The 25,933-nt window shown below is 43.5% G+C and overlaps 1 protein-coding gene across 2 annotated transcripts in view; it reads right to left on the reverse strand.

Moving 5' to 3' along the window:
* The window catches only part of KIF16B (kinesin family member 16B), a 280,899-nt gene that overhangs the window by 144,087 nt on the left and 110,879 nt on the right, over positions 1-25,933 (reverse strand). For both annotated transcript variants that reach the window (XM_060031261.1, XM_060031259.1), the window contains exons 13-15: positions 5,729-5,848; positions 4,463-4,514; positions 2,426-2,563 (exon numbers count right to left, since the gene is read on the reverse strand). In XM_060031261.1, coding sequence (XP_059887244.1) covers positions 2,426-2,563; positions 4,463-4,514; positions 5,729-5,848 — 310 coding nt within the window. The remainder of the gene's footprint in view (positions 1-2,425; positions 2,564-4,462; positions 4,515-5,728; positions 5,849-25,933) is intronic.

Raw genomic sequence — 25,933 nt, forward strand, 5'->3', positions numbered from 1 at the left:
AATGTGTACTGCAGCTCTATTTACAATAGCCAGGACATGGAAGCAACCTAAGTGTCCATCGACAGATGAATGGATAAAGAAGATGTGGCACATATATACAATGGGATATTACTCAGCCATAAAATGAAATGAAACTGAGTAATTTGTAGTGAGGTGGATGGACTTAGAGTCTGTCATACAGAGTAAAGTAAGTCAGAAAGAGAAAAACAAATACCGTATGCTAACACATATATATGGAGTCTACAAAAAAAAAAATGGTTATGAAGAAACTAGAGGCAAGACGGGAATAAAGACATAGACCTACTAGAGAATGGACTTGAGGATATGGGGAGGGGGAAAGGTAAGCTGGGATAAAGTGACAAAGTGGCATAGACATATATACACTACCAAAGGTAAAACAGATAGCTAGTGGGAAGCAGCCACATAGCACAGGGAGATCAGCTCAATGCTTTGTGACGACCTAGAGGGGTGGGACAGGGAGGGTAGGAGGGAGACGCAAGAGGCAGGGTATATGAGGATATATGTATGCATATAGCTGATTCACTTTGTTTTTTGTACAGCAGAAACTAACACAACAATGTAAAGCAATTATACTCCAATAAAGATATTAAAAAAAAAAAAAAAACACACGCCCCCAATGTTCATTGCAGCACTATTTAAAATAGCCAGGTCATGGAAGCAACCTAAATGTCCATCAACAGATGAATGGATAAAGAAGATGTGGTACCTATATACTATGGAATATTACTCAGCCATAAAAAGGAACAAAATTGGGTCATTTGTAGACACGTGGATGCACCTAGAGACTGTCATACAGAGTGAAGTAAGTCAGAAAGAGAAAAACAAATACAATATACTAACGCATATATGTGGAATCTAGAAAAATGGTACAGATGAACTGGTTTGCAAGGGAGAAATAGAGACACAGATGTAGAGAACAAACGTATGGACACCAAGGGGGAAAAGTAGGGGGGAGGGTGGTGGTGGTGGGATGAACTGGGAGATTGGGATTGACAATATATATACTAATATGTATAAAATAGATGACTAGTAAGAACCTGCTGTATAAAAAAAAGAAAAAAGAAAAAAAGAAGTTCTTGGGCTTCCCATGGCTCAGTGGTTAAGAATCTGCCTGCCAATGCAAGGGACACGGGTTCGAGCCCTGGTCCAGGTAGATCCCACATGCCATGGAGCAACTAAGCCCATGCGCCACAACTACTGAACCCATGCTCTAGAACCCACAAGCCACAACTACTGGGCCTGCGTGCCACAACTACTGGAGCCCATGCACTCTAAGGCCCGTGGTCCACAACAAGAGAAGCCACCGCAATGAGAAGCCCACACACCACGACGAAGAGTAGAGAAAGCCCACGCCGGCATCAACAAAGACCCAATACAGCCACAAATAAATAAATAAATAAATTGTTTTAAGTTCTTGCAAATATTCCATAATACTGAAATTATTTCAAAAGAAAAAAAGACATGATACCAGATCCTGTATGTATAACTATTCATAAAAAGAATGTAAACAAAGTAATAAAATTATTAAAAGAAGCTACTGTGTTAAGGTTTTGCGTTTGAAGAGCACATTTTGAACTTCACAAATTCCTTTAAAGTCTTATTTCCGTAACAGCAGCAACTTTTAAGTCAATATATAGATGTTTAATTCAACAAGACAACAGGCATTTTATAAAGAAGTTCTCCAGGGCTTCCCTGGTGGTGCAGTGGTTAAGAATCCACCTGCCGGGGCTTCCCTGGTGGCGCAGTGGTTGAGAGTCCACCTGCCGATGCAGGCGACACGGGTTTGTGCCCCGGTCCAGGAAGATCCCGCATGCCGCGGAGCGCCTAGGCCTGTGAGCCATGGCCGCTGAGCCTGTGCTCCGCAACGCGAGAGGCCACAACAGTGAGAGGCCCGCGTACCGAAAAAAAAAAAAAAAAAAAAAGAAGAAGCCGCCTGCCAATGCAGGGGTCAACAGTTTGAGCCCTGGTCCAGGAAGATCCCACATGCCACAGAGCAACTAAGCTCGTGCACCACAACTACTGAGCCTGCGCTCTAGAGCCCGCCAGCCACAACCACTGAAGCCCGTGCACCTAGAGCCCGTGCTCCGTAACAAGAGAAGCCACCGCAATAAGAAGCCCGCGCATCGCAACGAAGAGTAGCCCCCGCTCGCCGCAACTAGAGAGAAGCCCGCGCACAGCAACAAAGACCCAATGCAGCCAAAAATAAAAAATTAATTAATTAATTAAAAAAAAAGAAAAAGAAGTTCTCCAGCAAAAGAGAAAACAGCCTAACGAAGCAAACAGTCTTCATCCTTCTTACACCTAAAGTGTAATTAATTCTAAGATGCACGTGTTCCCCCATTACCTAACCAACCTGTTTTCTAGAAACAACACATACAAAGAACTCAGAACCAAAAGCCAATACCTTGATTGAGATGCGTGGCCTCCATGATCTGAACACCGTTCACAGAGCACTGGGACCCGCTCAGGGGAATCAGTGTCACCGTCCCCCCGACATTTTCAAAGATGCAATGCTCACTCTCCAAGTCGAGGCCGTGAAGAACTAAGATGGGAAAACAGAGGAAGAAAAGATTTCCTTTGGTAGCTAGTGCAATGATTCCCAACCTTCATTTATTTTCTCATATTCTTTCTTTTCCATACAAAACTGTGAGGTGAACATTTATGTGTAGTGAGAAAACTGAACTTCAGCAGTTCCTGGCATCAACTGACAGACCCATCCCCTGAGTGCTACTCGGTGGGTCTGGACATCCCCTGTATAAGGGAGTAAGTTCTGGCACGTTCCTTTATTTCATCTTCGGGGAGAAAACAGTTGAGTAACTTGTCTTAACTGAATACCACTGAGTCACTCCTGCTTCAGTCTAAATAACCTTCCTCCTCCAGTTACCCAAAGGTCACAGTAAAATGGAAGAGACAAAAAGGGCCCCCTGGTTCAAGGATTTCCTGTGACCTCCACACTTACCGACACTGCGTTCCAGGAGCACGTACCAAAGGTAAAAGGTGAACACGACAGGGCATGGATCCTGGGAGGCCCGAGGAAGTCTGCAGAAGTCCTGAGATGACCCAGCCACAGCCTGTGCCGATTCTGAGAGAACCTGACCTCCACAGATCTCTCAGAGCACGTGGCTGCTCAGGGCTACCGACTCCCATCCGACCACCCTGAGCTGCTCGTGTGTGACGAGTGGCCAGGCATGGACATGAATGCCTGTCACACAAACCTACGTGATTTCAGGCCCAGTTCTTGGCCAGCTTCTCGGAAGCACAAGCCAACGGCTCCCACTACTCTCCTCAGAACTGCACTACTGGACTTTTCTGTTCACAGGAAACATGTGTTCTTAGCCCTTACCACATTTATAACAAACCCAAAGGTCACATGTATTGATAGTTTAATGGTGAGAGGAAGAGGCCTGACACCTAGTTTCACCCAAAATCAGCTGAATCCAAGGACTTCCAGGAACTGGTTTCCGGCTCTCCCAGATTCACTATAAATAGTAAATACACATAGGAAATGGGAGCTTTGGCTTGATTAAGAGCTTACACTTGGCATGAAAGCAAGCTCATCGCCAGCAATTCTAAAACCAGCTGAGAAGATATAATTCTTCCCCTGCCAATCCCCACCTTGCCACACACACATGCACACATGCACACACACTCTACCACCGCCACATGCATTCCCTAAGTTATGCTACAATATAAAGCCTGGCAAGACCTCACCTGGGTACCTCACAAAGACTTTGGGGAAAGCCAGAAGTCTGTGTGTGTGTGGATGCTGTGTACGTGTGTGTCCTACTTTCTGTCCTCATCCTTGCACAGGTTAAGTGTCAACTGGGAAGGATTTCTCATCAAAGGGTCTTATATCTTTTATCTGTACCTGTTAGCATATTTCCACTGTGACAAGAGTAAAGTGATTTAACTAACAGCACCCTTGAAAGGCGTGACTGAGGATAGAAGGTATGCAGGGTGGGGGAAAGGATTCGCAGTCCCATTTTATTCGCTAACTAACTGTTCTGTGTTAGTCATTTGACCTGAGTTCAAAATTACAGAAATACACATACTGATCAATATTGTATTTGAAACATTTTCTTTTTTATAATTACTTCAATGTCAGTCATTCCAAAGAAATTTATTAAATGATTTTTAAAAAGTTATTGGAGGACTTCTCTGGTGGTGCAGTTGTTAAGACTCCGCCTGCCAATGCAGGGGACACGGGTAAGAGCCCTGGGCCTGGAAGACCCCACATGTCGCAGAGCAACTAAGCCCGTGCACCACAATTACTGAGGCTGCGCTCTAGAGCCCACAAGCCACAACTACTGAGCCCGCGCACCACAACAAAAAGTAGCCCCCGCTCGCCGCAACTAGAGGAAGCCCGCACACAGCAACGAAGGCCCAACACAGCCAAAAAAAAAAAAATCATTGCGAAGAGGAAATGGACAATGATCCTCACCAATATCTTGTTCTGTTGAAGCATCTTCTCTACCAACATATGTCTGACCTTCCTAGGGAGAAAAGTCAAGCAAAATTTATTAATAAGAACATGAGGAATGATCTGTTTCTTCCTCTTCCATTGAAGCCCAAGCAAACTGGTGACGGGTGGGCAAGCTCTGTCCCGGGCAGGCCACAGCCTCAGTGCGACTGGAGTTCACTGAGGCTCTGTAACAACAGCCCGTGGTGTCCGAAAAAGGCCAGGACTCCTGAGGCTCAGGGCTCGACAAGGGTTGGGCTCCTGTTTTGCCATCAATAACCTGCCTGTGACAGCAATCTCACTGATGTTCCCAATCCCTTCTGACAAGTCTCTCCTCTAGTGGCCAGGGGTTTCTTTGTACCTAAAGATATGGCTTAGGCTATATCTAAAGGAATTCAAAGCAAGCATTCAAACAGATACTTGTGTGCTGATGTGTATAGCAGCATTATTCATAACACCCAAAAAGTGGAAACACCCCAAATATTCATCCACGGACAAATAAAGTGTGGTACATACACTGGAATATTATCCAACCATAAAAAGGAATGAAGTACTGATACATGTTACAGCATGGCTAAACATTATGCTAAGTGAAATAAACCAGATACAAAAGGAAAAATAAATAAATAAATATATATATAAATATATATATATATGTGTGTGTGTGTGTATATATATATATATATATATATATATATATATATGGTTTAGGGGAGCCCTCAAAGCACAAGCGTAACACCATTCTCATTTGAAGTCATGGATCAGACAGAAGATACTAAGGTCAAGGTTACAGAGGCCACCACTGATACTGATGTGGAAATTCTGCTGTCTTGACAGGGATACCCTGCTCGGGACCAGGCCCAACGATGTAGGCAAGAGACACAACTTTATAATTAACACAAGGGACCAGGAAACTGTATATACAACAAATCCCAGTTCGGGTGCTGGTAACTTTTCTTCCTCAGTCTGTCTGCCTTTTTGTCCCCTACCTCCCTCTTGCTGAGTCTACAAATTAGAGGGCAAAGTGAACGGATCTTCATTTAGCTTTAGGACTACATAAAACAGAAATTTCTAATACCACCGAATCCCAATGAACTTCTGAGAATCCCCAAAGGACTCAAGGATTTGTTGTATATTCTTCAGGGTCGTAGCTGCGTTCGTGGACACGGAGTATCGCACTAAACCTTGCGAGTGTCCACAGGGAAAGCTGCAACCAAGATGAGAATGTTCCAGGAAGGCGGTTTCTACCTTCAAATGATATAAGATGATGCCAGTGCTCAGAAGGTCGTCATCAATGCCAATTAAATGGGGCAGCTCGGAATCCAGAACGACCCCAATTCCTTCTTTCCTCAGGGCCAGGGTTTGTTCCTGAAATTACGAGGGAAAGAAAAGGAAAAGGTTACTTTGAGGAAAGAAAACTTCGTATTAGGTTCTCTTTAGAGTGCGAAAATGAACAATGTTTTATTTCTCACCAAGAAAGCTGCAAGAAAAATGGATTGTAAGCTTCGTGTTGAAATCGTGGCATATGGTGGGCAAAGTGAGCTTGGAACATACAAAAAGCTCATAAAATGAAATAAATTTATTGCCTGATACAGATTCATATATATATACATACATATATGTGTATATATGAATACACACATGCACACACACATATATATGAAGCTAAGTTCAAACCCTGCCTTCTTTAGGAAAGGTTCTAGGACCACTAGACCAGAAAGCAATCTTTCTCCCTCTTCAGAACCTTTATTTCACTTAATACCTAGAAGTCTCCTGACTTGTTGGTTCTTCTTTCCAGCTACTAGGGTCAAACTGCACATGGACCTGAAAGCAACCCTTTCCTGTGCATTCACTACTGTGCACCAGAGATAACTGACCCGCTGTGCCCTGCATCACCTTCTATCCACTGATCATTCCCACCTACACACAAATCTGCTACAGAGCTCCCATCAACCACCACCACCACCATCTCCCTTGGCCCTGCATCTCCCTCCAGCTGCCACCAATTTCTCTGTGCCCCTTTAGAGAAAACCACCTCCAAAGAGTTCCCTACTTGAGGTCCTCTAGTTTCCCCCCTCCGGCTCTCTCTTGAACCCACTTCCATGGAGTCTTTCATCCCAGGGACTCTAGTGTCTACAGTCACTCCCTTGATGATCTCATCCTGACTCTGCAATCTACACAGTTGTCCCTGGGTATCCATGGGGGATTGGTTCCAGGACCCCCAAGGATACCAAAACCCAAGGATGCTCAAGTCCCTTATATAAAAGGACATCATTTGCATATATCCTATGCACAGCCTCCCCTATATTTTCAATCATCTCTAGATTACTTATAATACCTAATACAACATAAATGCTGTGTAAATAGTTGCAAACATAGTGAAAATGCTATGTAAATATTTGCTGGAGCATGGCAAATTCAAGTTTTGCTTTTGAGAACTATCTGAAATTTTTTTCTCTGAATATTTGTGACCGGTGGTCGGTTGAATCTGTGGATGTGGAACCCGCGGATACGGAGGGCTTGACTGTATGCCGACAACTCTCAAATCTCCAGGCAGACCTCTCCCTTAAAACTCCATCGTCGTGTATAGAAACCTGCCTGCCTCAGTATACCTGTGGGGTTACCAAGCAGGCGGCTCACACTTAACACCCTGAAAGACCAGCCCTGATGCCCCCTTGCCTCCTAAACCTGCACACTAGCCCTTCTCGGTAAACACCAATCTTCCTTACAGTTGCCTGGACCAAACATCAGGCTGTCCTTTGCTCCTTTCTCTAAACCCTAAGGCACTCGATGTTGACTCCACCTTCAAAATAGGCCCCCAATCTGATGACACACCACTGCACCACACTGCTGCCTGGCCCCAAGTATCATCACCCTCACTGGGATGGCCTCAGTAACCCTGGCCACACCCACTCGTGCCTCAGCCAGAGCCCACGCTCTCCCCGGCAGCCAGACGGACGGCAGGGCAGGCCACTCCTTTTCTCGGGTCAATTACACGGCCTCCTCTTCTCTGAGTAAAACCCAAAGTCTCTGCAAGGGTCTACAAAGCTCCAAGTGACCTCACCCCTTGCTGACCTCCTGCCGCTTGCCCCCCGCCCACTCCTCTCCCGGAACCCCAGCTCCTTGCTGTTCCTCAAACTTGCCAGCCAGCCCTCACCTCAGGGCTTTGGTCATTGCTGTTTCCTCTGTTCCTGTCTACTCCTTCCCTTCCCCTAGAGCGGGGCTTCCCAACCTCGGCACCACTAACATTGTGGAGCAGATGATTCTCCATTGTGGGGGGGCTGCCCTGGGCACTGGAGGATACTTAGAGCATCCCTGGCCTCTACCCACCAGATGCCAGTAACACACATCCCTCCTCCGAGGTTGTGACAACCAAAGATGCCTCCAGACACCGACAAGTGTCCCCTGGGGAACAAAGTGTGCCCCAGTTGAGAAGAACTGCCTTCAATTCATACATAACTCGGCCCTCATTTCCTCTGCTCAGAAGCCACCCTCCCCATCACCCCACACAAGAGAGCAGCCACCAACCTCTCTTGTCCTGATTTGTTTCTCTCTTAGCAATTATCACTCTGTGACATGTTATATACAAGTTTATCACTTGTCTCCTGACTAGAATGTAACCCGGTGCCTTATTTCGTGCCTGGCACAGAGGAGCTCCTCAATTAATATCTGTCAAGTGAATGAATGAGTGGGTAGATACTCCGAGTTCAGAGAGATGCAGGAAGGAAGGTCAAGAGCAATCTCACAAGGAAGAGACTGAGAGGCCCTTCACCATCAGGCGCATCTGCCCTAAGGCAAAAAAAACCCCTCAAAATCCAGGCTTTGAGGCAATTCCCAGGTGGAAAACAGACAAACCCCAGAAGAGTGAAGGTGAAAACTCCAGCCTTGAGGTTGGGCTGTGCTGAGTGGAGACTGGGGCCCATCCAAGAGCAGGACACTGTGCTCTGTGACCACAGGCTGATGGAAGCAGCAGAGGAGACAGCCCCGCGCTGCCAATGGGGGCTCCAGGTCAGGGATGCTCCGAGCGAACCTCTTCCTCACCCACTCCTGCGACGGGACACACTGAGCACAGCACAGCTCTGGACTCCAAAGCCCAGAGCTGCCCGAAACAAAAGTGGAACTCTTCATATTCCTGGATCAAATAAATGGATTCTGTATCATTTAAATGTTACAACAGTCTACATTCTCTAGCTGAAGAATTCAGAACCTCACAACCTTGCAGACAAGGGGACCCTGGGAGGTTCTGGGAAAGGGCTGGGGGAGAGAGAGAAGTCCCCAGCCTTCACCTCGGCAGACACTGGGGCCTCCACCGCACACACGCGGAGTTGGAGTCGGGCCAGAGGGCAATGGAGCGGAGCAAGGAAAAAAGATGGTTTAAAAAATAAATAAATAAAAATCACCACTTGAGGGAAAGCAATTTAATTTAACAACCATTAAATAGATACGCAGAGAAAATGACCAATGCATAACTTAACTTCAAGAAAAGGAAATGAAGCGTAGCACTGTTCTTCAATTACTTCTCTTATCAGACGGGCTTCCTCTCCGGGGCCCAGAACCTCAGGCTTGGAGGCCGGAGACCTCGTTCATCCTGATACGCCGCACCAAGGCCCTTGCAAATCCTGGCTAAAATGAGCGCTCTAACTAAACCAACCCCGACTCCTGCCTCTCCGACATCGGTAGAATTCGTGCTTTTCCTCTTGCCCACAGAGCTCAAGCAGAAGTGGAAAGTCTGTGATTTTTCTTTTTAAAGATATATATTACACTGGAGAATTTACTCATACAGCCCCATCTCATGAAACAAGGCCTGCTAGCTCTGAACTGTGACCGCGCTGCACACACGGTAGGTGGCTCCTGGCCATGGACTGCTCCAGGCTTCCAGATCCATGTGAAAAGGAGAGGGACTGTTTCTCCTAAGTCCAGAGACATATGTATTTTCTTTCTGCATAAAAGTGGACAATAAACCAAAAGGGGGCAGGGGGAGGCAGTATTTTAAACTCTAATAGCTCCCACTCAAACTACAGAAACTGTTTTGGACTACATCCCAGTTTAGTTTGATATTCTTTTTTTTTTTTTTTTAACCCATTGAAAAGCACTTTTTCTTCCTTCCTTAAAATAAATCTCATAGACTTAGAAAATCATTTGAAATTCATAACTTCAGAGCCATTAGGTCAAAAGCATTACTTGTCCCCACCCATCCCCAACACACACACACAAACTCTCACACACACACACACACACACACACACACTTCCATACATAGAATGGGTAAAATCTGAATTAAGAAAAAGTCTCTCAGGATTGGGAATGGGAGCATATAAATTTATGATTAATGCCGCCCTAAAGCTCTATGACATTCAAGCTGCATTCACTATATGATATTATAAAAGTGTCACCTCATAAAACTAAAAACGGGAGTTTAAATCATTGTTCGAGTGAAAAAGTAATTTCAGACAAAAATATCTATCACTTATAAAATATTTATTGAGTGGCACCTACTGTCATACATAAATGATGAAATACCTCTTTGATAAGATGGAATACTTAACAGAACAGAGCTGGGGATCCCTTTCCCAACTCCAGGCACACGGGGTCCCAAAAAAAGAAAGTGGTCAAATATGTACAGCTGCACAGATTTTGTATTCAAAGCTTCTGGCAACCAATATTTGTATAAAAAGGAAACTACCGCCTGACAAAAAGTATAAAAAGACAGTATCCACTTAAACATTATGTTCATCACATTTCCAAAAATACGTTCAATAAGTTTTTTTCAACCCCTAAATCTAAAACCTGTGTCAAGGGCTGAGACGGTGGCAGCAAATCCTCTGGCACTTGCCGGCGGTTCAGGTGAGTGGCTGGCAGGACTGTCCAGATCAAAGGGAGAAGCCACAAGGGCCTGGCTCATTGGGCATGTCCCATATAACCCCCATACCCCTTCATTAGACTCAGCAGGAATCCTCCCTCTTTTCATCACAATATCACATCCTTAAAATCCAGCACTGGGGACTTCCTTGGTGGTGCAGTGGTTAAGAATCCGCCTGCCAGTGCAGGGGACACGGGTTCGAGCCCTGGTCCGGGAAGATCCTACATGCCATGGAGCAACTAAGCCCGTGCACCACAACTACTGAGCCTGCGCTCTAGAGCCTGGAAGCCACAACTACTGAGCCCGCACGCCACAACTACTGAAGCCCACGTGACTAGAGCCCATGCTCTGCAACATGAGAAGCCACCGCAATGAGAAGCCCAGGCACCGCAACAAAGAGTAGCCCCCGCTCGCGGCAACTACAGAGAAGCCTGCGTGCAGCAGTGAAGACCCAACGCAGCCCAGAATAATTAATTAATTTAAAAAACAAACGAACAAATATCCAGCACTGTGTCTGTCAAAATGCAACAACCTTCCTGAATAAATAGGTGAAAATCAAGACAAAAACTTGTCAATAAGAAGCCTATGTTTCCCTTTCAAGAAGCCTTCCTGAGAGCCAGATCTTACTTGGGAAATACTGGGAAAATTTTGGCGACGTGTCTGGCCTACCTGAACTAAGGGTTCTCAAAGGGCAGAAACCGTGCTTCCTCACACGGAGTACGCGGGGGGAATATGGTTCCACCAGGCACAGAGCAGTCACTCACGAAGTGCTGATTATTCGGCACTGTAAGTTGTAAGTGATTCTAAGTTGTCAGAATTTTTCTGGTGGAAACTCAGTCTTTGAAGAATCATGTGCTTCCCTAACTAGGAGCGTTGTATGGAGTTGCCTCACAGCAGAAAGAGCACTTAACTTCTGCAAACCCGAGGCCGACAGCACTGATCAGAAGAGGAGGGGTCACCACAGCCAGGGCTTAGAGCACCTGCCCAGTGCGGGTATGAGGAGGAGGGAGGGGGTCAGGCAGACAGGAGGACTTTCACAAAAAATGAAATTATCCTTCCTCTAGCATACATGCTTTTTAATTAAAAAAAAAAATTGTATGTGACTTCATTTGAATTTAACAGAAGGAGAAAAGCAACTGAAGTATTTGTTGAATTTCAACCAAATGTTTCTTCACTACAACAGACACTTCCTAAAATATGCTTCTAAGTTAAGACGTTACAAAACACATTTAGAGGTTGACAGCACTGTGTCTGCGTTTTTTCCTATGTGTTTTGGTTTTAAGTACCATTCCCCAAGCTTATAGATGTCTGAGAATATCCACGTTCTGCCCTTGCACCTGAACGACACCGAAGCTGTGTCACTCTGGGTCGTGTTCATACCTCCTCTCTCACTCAGAATGTGGAGGAGGTAGTTGGCTCCACTCTCTTCAGAAATTAAATGCTGCACTAAGGAAATATGAAGCCAGTCTGACTTTTGGTCTATGGCAGATAATTTGGTTTTCTGCCTGGATGTCTGAAGATTTTTTCCTTTACCTTTGAAATTCAATAGCTTAATTAGGATAGGTATTGGTGTTAAACATTCTGTTCTCTGAATTTTCCAGTAACATGATACATTCTTCTAATCTGCAGACTCAGTTCTTTTGTTTCTTTTTCATTTCCTGAAAGTTACCTTGTTTTATATTCCATTTTCGGTTTCATATGCTGACTGTCTACTTCAGGGATGCCAATTATCCTTACAGTACGTTGTCTTTTCATCTTTTAACTTCTGATTGCTTTAATGTCATGATCACTTCACTTGTGTTCACTGAGACTATCAAGCCTTTAATTTTTAGTAATTTGATTTCAGTGGCATCTATTCTTTCCTTTGGTATTTGTAATTTTATTTATTGGTCCTGCAGTGGTTGTTGTTTGGGACCTCAGTCTTTCTGTAGATCTGCAATCTCTCTTTTTTCATCTCATTCTCCTTTAATCATCTTGCTGTGTTTACTGAATTCACACTTTTCATTAACTCGTTCCACAGAATGAAACAACTGTAAGGACTTCCCTTCTATGCCTTGAGGTATGTTTTCATCTAGCTCCGGATGTTTTCTCTTTTACATGCTATATCCCCGTTTTTTCTTTCTCTTTGCCTATCCATCCGTCCGTCTATCCATCCATCCATCGCACCTATGTTTATATAACCGCCTTACTTTTTTTCTTCATCTGTGTGTGCTCAGGTGTATCTCTCCGGAAATTCTGCTGCTCCAACACAGGATAGGCAACTCCTTGACTCTTTTCCTACTGTTGCCCCATCTGTGATCTTTCTAGTTTGAAGACTGAGTGGGTCTGTGTTCTACCCACCGTTCTCTAGCCAGATTGAGTGACAGGGCCAGGAGGTCTCAACTGAGGCACGGTAAAGGCTTTGTTCGAATTCCTGGGCTCTGGCCTCTCTTAACAAAGGTCATTAAATATCCTCCACCGGGCGCCTTCCTCCTGCCTGCAAGGAGAGCCCACTGCAGTGGGAACACTGGCTCTCAGGTTCCCTGGTCTCAGAGACTCAGCTCTGCTTTCCACTTCATCCCAGTTGCCGCCATTTCTATGATTCCTCCATAAGAAGAGGAAAATCACCGTGTTCCTCCCCAGATCTGAGGGTGTGGGGAGGGCTTCTAGAGTCCTCACTGACTCAGCTCCTGAGGTGCAGGCCTAGGAACCCCACCCCGGCCTCCCCTCCTCAGTGGCCAGCTCACGGCCCTCTTCATCGGCTTCCTGTTAGTGAGTTCGTGGAGGTGTTTCTGCTGTTACCTCTTCATTTCTTTGAAATGTGTGATGTCATCTCCAACGCCTATTCTCCACAGTCAAGAACAGGTATTCAGCTGGCTACAAAAAGGAAGAAGACAAGGGTGCTCCAGGTGTGGGGGGAGGGGTCTCTTGAGCAAAGGTCCAGTGGCAGAAAACACGGGCACATACACAAGGGACCACTGGACATTCATTTAACCGATAAACTTGGTCTGGAAAAGCCAGGCCGATGGTCATTATTTGATTCAGAAAGCGGGAAGGCACTGAAAATTTTGAAAACAGGAACTGGCTGATACTCAGAAGATGAACCTGGCAAGGACGCTCGGGATGACTAGGAATAGAGGGAAAAGGGAGGCGGAATTGGGATAGAAGGAATAGCTTGGTGGACGCTATGCAACAAATAGTTTAGACTGATGAATCTTAAGTAAAGACACCCTTCTCAACTGTTTTACATATTCCTCATAATGAGAAATAAGGAAATGGGGGGAGTTTGCAAGAAGATTTTTATTGCTAGGAAAACGAAATCCTGACGGTTCCCAGTAACACTTTCCAGACAGCTCACCAAGCGGATATTATTGACATTAAAATCGCCCACCGGGTTTCCCTAGTGGCACAGTGGTTGAGAGTCCGCCTGCCAATGCAGAGGACACGGGTTCATGCCCCGGTCCGGGAGGATCCCACATGCCGCGGAGCGGCTGGGCCCGTGAGCTATGGCCGCTGGGCCTGCGAGTCCGGAGCCTGTGCTCCACGACGGGAGAGGCCACAGCCGTGAAAGGCCCACGTACCGCAAAAAAAAAAAAAAAAAAAATCGCTCACCAATTTGACTAGCAAGTGTTGTCAAGTAATTTGCATGTTTCTTTCATAATATACAAATGGTAAATAGTCATTGTCAACACAAACCAATTAGCTCTGAAATCCTGAAAGTACACACATTAGCATTCACCCAGAAGCTACAGTTTCTCGTACATTCTCGTGCACAAAGAAAGAATCCTGTCCATCTAACAGAGGAAGGAAACAGCCACCAAGATTACCAGAGACTCGATGAAGCTGTGCTTCAACCACCATCCCACCTTCCTCCACCCTTTGTTCATGTAACCTGAACCAGCGGTGATGAAAAGGAATAAGGATCTCCCCTTCACTTTCCTCCAGGAAACAACTTTTTATTCTTGCTATGCTCCCAGAGAGCATGGTGAGGTGAAGAAAAACAACATTTGCTGGCTAGAAACATGTTCCATGTCCCTGCAAGGGCTGACTGGTAACACATAAGCCTTCGTGTGAGAGCTCTATTAATGCTCTTGGAATGGTAAAAGATTTTCTTAAACTACAAACACAGGGAAGGGAAAGAACAGCCTGTGAGAGTTCAGGACTGGAAATCTACCTACACTGAAAAGGTCTGGCAGGTACCACAGACCCAGAGAGGCCAGGGAGGACCAGGAATCAACCTTCATCAGAATGAGGATTAAGGAAGGAGATGGTTCTGGTGAGAAGGCAGAATTAGCAATCCACAGGTTGAAAAAAGAAAGGAAGGATCAAGTGGGTCAACCTAGAAGTCACCCTGTTCTTCTCCTTGCCTCTAACCCCACAGCCAACCATCAGCAGGTCTACCCGCATGGCAGCAAAATCATCCAGGACCTTCCGTCTCCACCGCCACTGCCACCACCACCTCCTGCCTGGTCTCTGACATCCAACTGTCCTTCTGCTTCCTCTCTTGCCAGCCTACAGTCTGTTCTCCATGCAACAGCCAGAGCCTTCTTTCCAGAATGTCAAGAGGTCACACAGAAAACTCTACAATATTCCCATGCATTTGGAATAAAGTGGCACCAGCAGCTCACTTCGTCTGGCCCCTATCCACCTCTCCAACCTCACCCCCTCTACTCTCCACACGACTCCCAACGCTCCAGCCACAGCGGCTTCCTCATTCCCACTGCAGGGCCTTTGCACACGCTGCCCCCGCTTCCCTGGGAAAGTCTCCCCTAAATCTTGTGGTTGGGCCCTTCTTGTCAGTCAGCTCTTACCACACATGGTACCTGCTCTCTAAAGATCAAAGACACCAGTAAGGTGGACAAGGTCCTTGCTCACGTAAAGCTCACCTCCTAGAGAGGAAGCACACCCCTCCTCCCGCCCCCCCCCTCCCAGGGACATTCCATCACTCCACCTGGCTTGCTGTTTTCAGAGCACTCCAGTCTATCAAAATTATGTATTAGTGTATTGTCTGTCTGCTCCTCCAGAAAGCAAATAGTGGGTCCAGGACAACACATCAAGCCCAGGGAATGAGAGAGCAAGCTGGGGTCAGTGAAAGGCAAACTACTGCTCTGACTCCAGGGCCGAGACTGTCTCTCACCAGTCCTATTTACACGTTCCCTGCCAGGCAAAAGCAGCTCCTGAACCTCAAAAGAATGCTTAAAATGGCCAGAATAAGTCAGAAGCTTATAAGGGAATGTTGTTTACATATGAATGGATTCCACAAGATAATCATCATAAATAATTTAACAAGTGTCCACAACATCTGTACCTAGCTAGCATCAGGAAGTTGATATCAGATTGGCACCTATTACATCATAAAAACTGAAGTAGGAATGCAAAAGCCTTGCTTTTTACAAGACTTTCAAACAATCCACATTACAGTACCTGCGGTCAAAAGAGACACACTTAGAACAGACGGAGAACAGTCCCGGACTCACTGGGGCAGAAACAGGAAGGGAAGAACCTGACTACCTCCTCACCTCCCCGGTACCAGCAAGCCGACATTTCCTGGCATTGTTGGGAGTCAGCCCCTAAACAGTAAATAGAATTAATATTGTCCCTTTAATGAACAGAAGCTCTTGGGGCAGTTCAATTTCCACTACACCTCCCACTGCAGAAACATCATTCTCTATTTAACGCTAAACAGCTAACTGCTGGCGGGCAGTTCAGAGAGATGCTATGTACATCTTTCTGATTAAACAGTCCTCCGCTGGCTGAGCAAATCACCCAGATGTCGGTATTTAAATTAGGCAAAATGCATAATACCAATTAAAGAAATTACGTGTGAAAATATGCAAGAGTAAATTTCCTCACATTAATATTTAACTAGACTTTTTAAGTGGAGCAGGGTCTTGTGAACACAAGTACCTTGGTATATTTGACCTAAACGGAAGCCCAAAATACTCAGGAGGGTTCACCAGAAGGTTCTACAAGGGCATTTTTATACGGTACAAACTTGAACCCAAGGTAAGAAAGCAGAGTGAAAGGATCACTTTAAGTGGTGCGCTGTAACCCAGAAAGCTTCAATCTGACATTGGTCTTAAACTTCGGCCTTGTAAAGCTGGCTTGCTCGTTTCTTACCCACAGAAATACGTCACACTTGTCTCCGCCTCCAGCCTTTGCTCAAGGGATAATGGCTTCTTGGGACAGCTTTCTAGTTCTTTCCCCTCCTGAATCTTACCCATCCTCCCCCTCCCTGGGGAAACACGTAGAGCCACGGGGGACCCTTCCTCTAGATGACCACAGTTACCTGGCCCGATCACCTGCATCTTAGTCAAAAATGACTAGTGCCTTTATATCCATACACTGCTTGTTTCAACTGCTAAACCAGTAGGCCACTCAAGGAGTTTCTAAAACACCATGCCTGAGCCCTGCACTGGTCCTTTAAATAAGCATCCCATTTAAAGATGGACCCGGGTGTGGGTATTTTTTTACACTCCCAGGTATTTCACATCCATAATTTTCTGTATCCCCCAAAGCACTGACACCTCTGTTCTGCTGGGTGCACTCTGAGGATGCCCAAAGGGTAAGTGCTACAGTTTATCCTCCAGCCAGCTTCTTCTGCAGCTCATTCAGCTCACACTTACGAGCATCTGCTACTACTTGCCAGGTAAACTTAAAACTGTCTGCTAGATTACATAGAAAATGACTTCAGTTTCTGTTTAAAATGTTCATGAAGGGTATACAGACATTTGATTCGAGTGTGTGTGTGTGTGTGTGTGTGTGTGTGTGTGTGTTTGTGTGTGTTAGCTTGGGCTGCCACAACAAAATACTAGAGACTATATGGGACAGACAACAGAAATTAATTTTCCACAGTTCTAGGGGCTGGGAAGTCCAAGATCAAGATGTCGGCAAGGTAAGATTTATTCTGAGGCCTCTTCTCTTGGCCTGTAGGAGGCCACCATCTCACTGTGTGCTTACGTGGCCTTTCCTGGGTGTGTGCACACAATGGGGGAGAGAGAATGATAAGGCTACAGGCCTTTTGGATTAGGATCCTATCCTTATAACTTCACTTAACCTTACCGTAATTTCCTCCTAAATGCTCTATCTCTAAATACAGTCAAACTGAGGATCAGGGTTTCAACATACGAATTTTGGAGGGAAACAGTGCAGTCCACAGCAGGGTGTGTGTGTGTCTAATATATACATCATACACTTATAAATGCAGAATATATCATAAATGCAATAATTATATATGAGAAAGAGAGAAAAGATAAACAGAGAGATACTGAGCCTAACAGAGACATCGCAAATTAGAAACAGATTATTAACTCTGGGTAGTTTTTTTCTTTATATTTTTTCACTTCCCAAATTTTCTATAACAAACACACTTGTAAGTAAAATAATACAGGTAATAGAGATTTTTAAAATAAAATAAAGGAACATACTTCCATATGAAACTTTTAAAACTTATTTCACTTAATTTATTCCAATTTATTTTATTTAAAATATATTTTACACAATCTCAAGTAATCTCCAAGGCTGAGTTTTATTGTATGTTATATAACATTCTGAAGATGGAATTCTAAAATGGTGAAACAAAAATGCATCAGCCAAAACTGAAAGCCCAGAAACCATTTCTCCAAAAGCCCTCAATATGGAAAATCTGCCCACAGCTAACATCATATTCAATAGTGAAAAGCTAATAGCTTTTCCTCTAAGATCAGGAACAAGACAAGGAAAAAGAAATAAAAGGCATGCAAATTGGAAAGAAAGAAGTAAAACTGTCTCTATCTGCAAATGACACGATATTATATATAGAAAACCCTAAAAACTCCACTGAAAATGTGTTATAGCTAGTAAATAAACTCAGTAAAGTTTCAGGACACAAAATCAATATATAAAAATAAGTTGCATTTCTATACCCTAAAAACAAACTATCAGAAAGAGAAAGTAAGAAAACCAGGCAATCTACCTTGCATCAAAAAGGACAAATTAACTAAGAATAAATTTAACCAAGGAGGTGAAAGACCTGTACACTGAAAACTATTGATGAAAGAACTGAAGATATAAATAAACAAAAAGATATCCCATGCTTGTGGAATGGAAGAATATTATTAAAATTACAAGGTCCATTCCAACCAAAGCAATCTTCAGAGGCAATGCAATTCCTATCAAAATTCCAATGGCATTTTTCATAGAAATAGAAAAAATAATCCTAAAATTTGTATGGAACCACAGAAGACCAAATAGCCAAAGCAATCTTGAGAAAGAAGAACAAAGCTAAAAAAGGCATTATGTTTCCTGATATCAAACTATATCACAAAGCTATAGCAATCAAAACAGTATAGTATTGGCATAAAAAAAACACACTTAGATCAATGGAACAGAATAGAGAGCCCTGAAACAAACCCACACACATATGGTTAATTAATTTATGACAAAGGCACCAAGAATATGAAATGGGGAAAAGACAGTCTCTTCAATAAATGGTGTTGGGAAAACTGGACAGTCACATGCAGAAAAATAAAACTAGACCTGTACTTTACATCATACACAAAAAAATAAGCTCTAAAGACCTAAAACCATAAAACTCCTAGAAGAAAGCACAGAGGATAAACTCCTTAACATCAGTCCTGGCATGATTTTTTGGATATGACAACCCAAAGCAAAGGCAACAAAAGCGAAAGCTCTAGATTTCACCACGTTACTCAGAACAGCATGTAACTTAAAATTTATGAACTGTTTATATCTGGAATTTTCACTTTAATATTTTCAGACTGAGGTTGACCGCAGGTACTGAACCTGTAGAAAGCGAAATCGCAGATAAGGCCGGACTACTCTACATGAAAAGGTGTTCAGCATCATTAATCATCAGGGAAATGCAAATCAAAACCTCAATCAGATCACCTCAAACTTGTCAGAATGGCTATTATCAAAAATAAACAAGAAAAAATAAAATAAAACAAGTGCTGGTGAAGATGTGAAGAAAAGGGAACCCTTGTGCACTGTTCATGGGAATGTAAATTGGTGCAGCCACTACGGAAAACAGTACAGAGGTTCCTCAAAAAATTAAAAATAGAACTACCATATGATCCAACAGTTCCACTCTTGGGTATTTATCTGAAGGAAATGAAAACAGGGTCTTAAAAAACATCTGAAGCCCATATTCACTGCAGTGTTATTTATAATAGCCAAGATATGGAAACAACCTAAATGACCATCAGCAGATGAAGGGATAAAGAAAACATTATAGACAGACAGACACATAGACAGACAGACAGATAGATGCACACACACACACACACAAAATGGACTACTGTTGGCCATAAAAAGAAGGAAATTTTGCCATCAGCGACAACACGTATGGACCTTGAGGGCAGTATGCTAAGTGAAATAAGTCAGAAAGAGAAAGACAAATACTACATGATGTCACTTATAAGTGAAATCTAAACAAACCCAAGTAACAGATGCAGAGATCAGACTGGTGGTTGCCAGAGGTGGGGGTGGGGGTGAGGTGAAATGCGTGATGGTGGTCAAAGGGTGCGAGTGTGCAGTTATAAAATAAATATGTTGCAGGAATGTAATGTGCAGCCTGGTGACTAAAGTTAACAATACTGTGTCACGTAATGGGAAGCTGCTAACAGAGTAAACCCTAAAAGCTCTCATCACAAGAAGAATGTGTACCCAAGTGAGGCGACGGATGATAGCTAAACTTACTGTGCTGCGCACTTTGCAATAATACATATATCAAAATCATTAACTGTACACCTAAAACTAATACAGTGTTTCTGAATCAACTGTATCTCAATAAAACTGGGGGGAAAACAAGCAAACAAAAACCAAACAAACAAAAAGAAGGAAAATCTGCAGGTGTCCAGAAGCCGAAGGAACTTTCAGCCTCCAGAAAGTAGGCATAGAGGGGACTTATCTTAACATAATAAAGGCCGTATATGACAAACCCAGACCCAGCATCGTTCTCAACGGTGAAAACCTGAAACCATTTTCACTAAGATCAGGAATGAGACAAGGTTGCCCACTCTCACCACTATTATTCAACATAGTTTTGGAAGTCTTAGCCACAGCAATCAGAGAAGAAAAAGAAATAAAAGGAATCCAAATCGGAAAAGAAGAAGTAAAACTGTCACTGTTTGCAGATACTATACATACAGAATCATACATACCATACACAGAGAATCATAAAGATGCTACCAAAAAACTAGTAGAGCTAATCAATGAATTTGGTAGAGTAGCAGGATATAAAATTAATGCACAGAAATCTCTTGCACTCCTATACAATAATGATGAAAAACCTGAAAGAGAAATTAAGGAAACACTCCCATTTACCACTGTAACAAAAAGAATAAAATACCTAAGAATAAACCTACCTAAGGAGATAAAAGACCTGTATGCAGAAAACTGTAAGACACTGATGAAAGAAATTAAAGATGATAAAAACAGATGCAGAGATATACCATGTTCTTGGACTGGAAGAATCAACATGGTGAAAATGACTATACTACCCAAAGCAATCTACAGATTCAATGCAATCCCTATCAAACTACCACTGGCATTTTTCACAGAACTAGAACAAAAAATTTCACAATTTGTATGGAAACACAAAAGACCCCAAATAGCCAAAGCAATCTTGAGAAAGAAAAACGGAGTTGGAGGAATCAGGCTCCCTGACCTCAGACTATACTACAAAGCTATGGTAATCAAGACAGTATGGTACTGGCACAAAAACAGAAATATAGATCAATGGAACAGGATAGAAAGCCCAGAGATAAACCCACGCATACATGGTCACCTTATCTTTGATAAAGGAGGCAAGAATATACAGTGGAGAAAAGACAGCCTCTTCAGTAAGTGGTGCTGGGAAAATTGGACAGCTACGTGTAAAAGAATGAAATTAGAACACTCCCTAACACCATACACAAAAATAAACTCAAAATGGATTAAAGACCTAAATGTAAGACCAGATACTATCAAACTCTTAGAGGAAAACATAGGCAGAACACTCTATGACATAAATCACAGCAAGATCCTTTTTGACCCACCTCCTAGAGAAATGGAAATAAACATAAACAAATGGGACCTAATGAAACTTCAAAGCTTTTGCACAGCAAAGGAAACCATAAACAAGAGGAAAAGACAACCCTCAGAATGGGAGAAAATATTTGCAAATGAAGCAACTGACAAAGGATTAATCTCCAAAACACACAAGCAGCTTATGCAGCTCAATATCAAAAAAAAACCAAACAACCCAATCCAAAAATGGGCAGAAGACCTAAATAGACATTTCTCCAAAGAAGATAAACAGATTGTCCACAAACACATGAAAGGATGCTCAACATCACTAATCACTGGAGAAATGCAAATCAAAACTACAATGAGGCATCACCTCACACCAGTCAGAATGGCCATCATCAAAAAATCTACAAATAGTAAATGCTGGAGAGGGTGGGGAGAAAAGGCAGCCCTCTTGCACTGCTGGTGGGAATGTAAATTGATACAGCCACTATGGAGAACAGTATGGAGGTTCCTTAAAAAACTAAAAAGACAACTACCTATGACCCAGCAACCCCACTACTGGGCATATACCCTGAGAAAACCATAATTCAAAAAGTGTCATGTACCACAATGTACACTGCAGCACTACTTACAATAGCCAGGACTTGGAAGCAACCTAAGTGTGCATTGACAGATGAATGGGTAAAGAAGCTGTGGCACATATATACAATGGAATATTACTCAGCCATGAAAAGAAACAAAATTGATTTATTTGTAGTGAGGTGGATGGACCTGGAGTCTGTCATACAGAGTGAAGTAAGTCAGAAAGAGAAAAACAAATACCACATGCTAAAAAAAAAGGTTCTGAAGAACCTAGGGGCAGGACAGGAATAAAGATGCAGACGTAAAGAATGGACTTGAGGACAAGGGGAGGGCGAAGGGTAAGCTGGGACGAAGTGAGAGAGTGGCATGGACATACATACACTACCAAATGTAAAACAGATAGCTAGTGGGAAGCAGCTGCATAGCACAGGGAGATCAGCTCGGTCCTTTGTGACCACCTAGCGGGGTGGGATACGGAGGGTGGGAGGGAGACACAAGAGGGAGGGGATATGGGGATATATGTGTAGGTATAGCTGATTCACTTTGTTATACAGCAGAAACTAACCAACATTGTAAAGCAATTATACTCCAATAAAGATGTTATTTAAAAAGAAAAGTTTAGGAGAAACCATAAAGGTAATTCCAGTGTTGTTTTAATGAGAACAGTGTTGAACGCTAGCCGATTCCAACCTCAACAGCCCCGTGGTCTTATCAAAACCCCGGATCGGTGTTAGATTTTACTTTAATTAATCTAAGGAGCCAGTTGTCTGGCATCAACAGACATTTTTTAAATGTCATGGCAGCCCTCAGGACTGTGACAGTGCCGGGTGGCAGCTCTCCTGTACCATCTTGATTCCATTAACGCTGGCCCATGGGAACATTCTACATCTGCAGCCTCATATGCCATAATGACGCCATCAATTCATGCTTTATTAACCCAAGTAAAATACAGAAGGGTAAAGCAACGGAAATCTACAACAATTATAACAATCTCTCAAAACACACTGTACCCTTAATTTAATTCAAAAAACACAGAGAGACAGAGAGAGGGAGAGAGAGACAGAATATGTCTACCAGCCTCTGGTTAGCTAAAAAGTCCATGGATTCTAAATGCTGTACAAGGAAAATGTTGACCTAATTCCCAGAGATCATACTCCTTAAATCCTAGGTATTGTACCAGTTTAGGCTTAAGACATCAGTGGGCACGCTAGGTAGAATGGTGGATTCCTGAAGACTTCACAGGCAGGGCAGCAACTGCTCCCAAATAAAACTTGCAGGCGAACTTGAGAAAATATTAGGAGTCCAAAAAAAAAAAAAAAAATCACCCCTACACTGGATTAAATCCACCCACATTCACCAACTCTGTTCTCACATTACCTATTAAGAACAAGAACCTGGACTTTTTAAACTTGGTTTTCAGAGTTGCAGCACTCCAGCATGGGGCAGACACTCAAACACAAAATAAATCCTCCCTTGGAAACTAAGCAGCACTTTAAATCCTTCAAATCATAGACTGCACTTGAAAATGGGAAAAGAAAAAAGCGTTTAATGCATCTCTTTAGGGGCTTACCTGATTTACATTAGATGTGGGCCACTTGGAACATCTTTTCATTTTTTCTTCCTCTTGTTCTAAAAGATTTACTATGACCTAAAAATTCTACTCTTCAATTAGACAGTAGAAGAAAGTTGCAGATAAGTAATAAATCACAGAGAATCATTCTGATGTGAATATATTCCAATGTTTTTGATCACCTTCTTGAATTAAGATCAGAGACCTGCCCCCAACTCACTGATCATGGCAAGAGGGGTGAAGGGATCCTAGAGGGCAACCTGCAATTTCACTAGAGAAAGAAAAGGTGTGCTGAAACCTACAATGGAAAAGTCCATTAAAAATGTCCACCCCAAGTTCAAAGCTCTAACAAAGAGATCTGGCTTCTGATGCAACTGCTAAAGCCAGGGGCTTCCACTCTCACTTACGTCCATTGTAAAATGCAAATGAAAATACAGAAAGAAATGCAAACTAACAAACACTTTGGAATTCAGAAATATTGGTGGTAATGGGTCACATCCTGAGATATAAACTTCTATCGGTAAACTACGCACAGGTAAATTGTCTGCGAAAAAACAGCAAGGTCAGACAGAAAGACTGCCTCTCCATTCCCCCACGGCCAGTCCCTGGCAGGAGGAACCTCCTTCCTGAAGTAGCCTAGACTATTTCACCATCCCAAGCCAACCATCCCCATCGCTAGCTCTCCTTCTGCATCAGTTGTACCCACAGCCAGGATGGAAGGAAGAGCCACTGCACACTGTGTCTTGGCACGTGCTGGAGGTGACAGGAGAGACAGAGGGAGCCAGAGCTTCCCATGCAGTGTCATGCTGCGTTTCTGCCAAGATGGAACACGCAGATGTTTCCATTTATTCTGAATAAATCTTCCTTTAAGCCATCCCATAAAACACAATGGGAATATGCCATCCCTCTTCAGAAAGGCAAGCTCAGCTAGGACAAACAACTGAAAGATCAAAGAATTTAGCAAAGGGCAGTCCACTCAGACCAGTCCTTCAGCTCGTGTCTGGCAAAGAATTCTAACAAGGAAGAAGGCAGGCAGTGTTGGGAGCCAAAGAAAATCCCCAGCCAGGTAAAAGCAACAACAAACAACAAACTCAAGTAACCGCAAACATAAGCAGCAACAACATCACAACGTAAACCAACACAGACCAGCATCACAGACAACAAACAAGCAACAGGAGTCACAACGAGAGCCAACACCAGGGACCCTCCCTGCAAAATGTAAAGAATGAAGAGATGAAAACAGTGTAGGGAGAGATGACAAAGACAGAGGGAGAAAATGGAAAATTTGCGTTAAAATGGGTATTCCAAAGGAAGAGAAGAGAACAGATGAGACAGGAGCTACAGAGTCAATGGAAACAAGCTGAAAGGAGGCCAGCATCTACGAGCAAAAAAGTCCCTCTGAGTAAGAAGGCAAAGGAAGGAGAATTGTGTTAAAATTTTTAATGAAAGGGCTTCCCTGGTGGCGCAGTGGTTAAGAGTCCGCCTGCCAATGCAGGGAACACGGGTTTGAGCCCTGGTCCGGGAAGATCCCGCATGTTGCGGAGCAACTAAGCCCGTGCGCCACAACTACTGAGCCTGTGCTCTAGAGCTCGCGAGTCACAACGACTGCAGCTACTGAACTGCGCGCCTAGACCCCGTGCTCCACAACAAGAGAAGCAACCGCAGTGAGAAGCCCACGCACCGCAAGGATAGCCCCCACTCGCTGCAACTAGAGAAAGCCCGCACGCAGCAACAAAGACCCAATGCAGCCAAAAATAAAATAAATAAATTTTTTTAAAATTTAATGAAAGAAACTTTCTAGTCCTACAGGTATCAAAATAAAAGGGGAGAATATTTACAAAGGAAACGAGCATTAAGCTGATAATAGGAATTCCCCGTGGCAATAATGAACTCCAGAACGTAAGAAAGTGGCATTCACAGCTTCTCAAGGGGAAAAGATCAAGAGCAAAAGAATTGTACACCCACATGGTTTTTCCATTTGCAGAAGTAGCAAAAGCACCGAAAGACAGTCTGCAAACTCACTCCGAGATGATAAGTCAGAGATGATCTAAACAAAAAACTTAAGACTGGACGTGGGCAAGGGCGATTATGGGCTAGAACGAGCAGCAACGAGCATGGAAACCGTTTCAAAATCAAGACTGTTCTTATCGATTGTTGGAAGTAAGGTTATAAAACTGGATGCGAATGTCACAATCGAGAGGTAAATTAAATAGAATTATTAATAATGGAACATAACATCTCTCATTCCATCAACAGCAGTAAGATGGATGGCACATGGGCAAGATAATTACCAGAAAAGTAGATGCTAGAATTGACCTGAGTTCACACAATTTGGGTCAACAAACATTCAATGAGCAGCACCTCTGTGCACAAGGCCCTACAGCGCACGAAGGTGAACCAGAAACATAGTCTTCAGTGAGGGTAACTATGAGGCTGAACTGTAGAAATA

The sequence above is a fragment of the Delphinus delphis genome, chromosome 15, assembly GCF_949987515.2.
Source record: "Delphinus delphis chromosome 15, mDelDel1.2, whole genome shotgun sequence".
NCBI classification, from domain to species: Eukaryota; Metazoa; Chordata; class Mammalia; order Artiodactyla; family Delphinidae; genus Delphinus; species Delphinus delphis.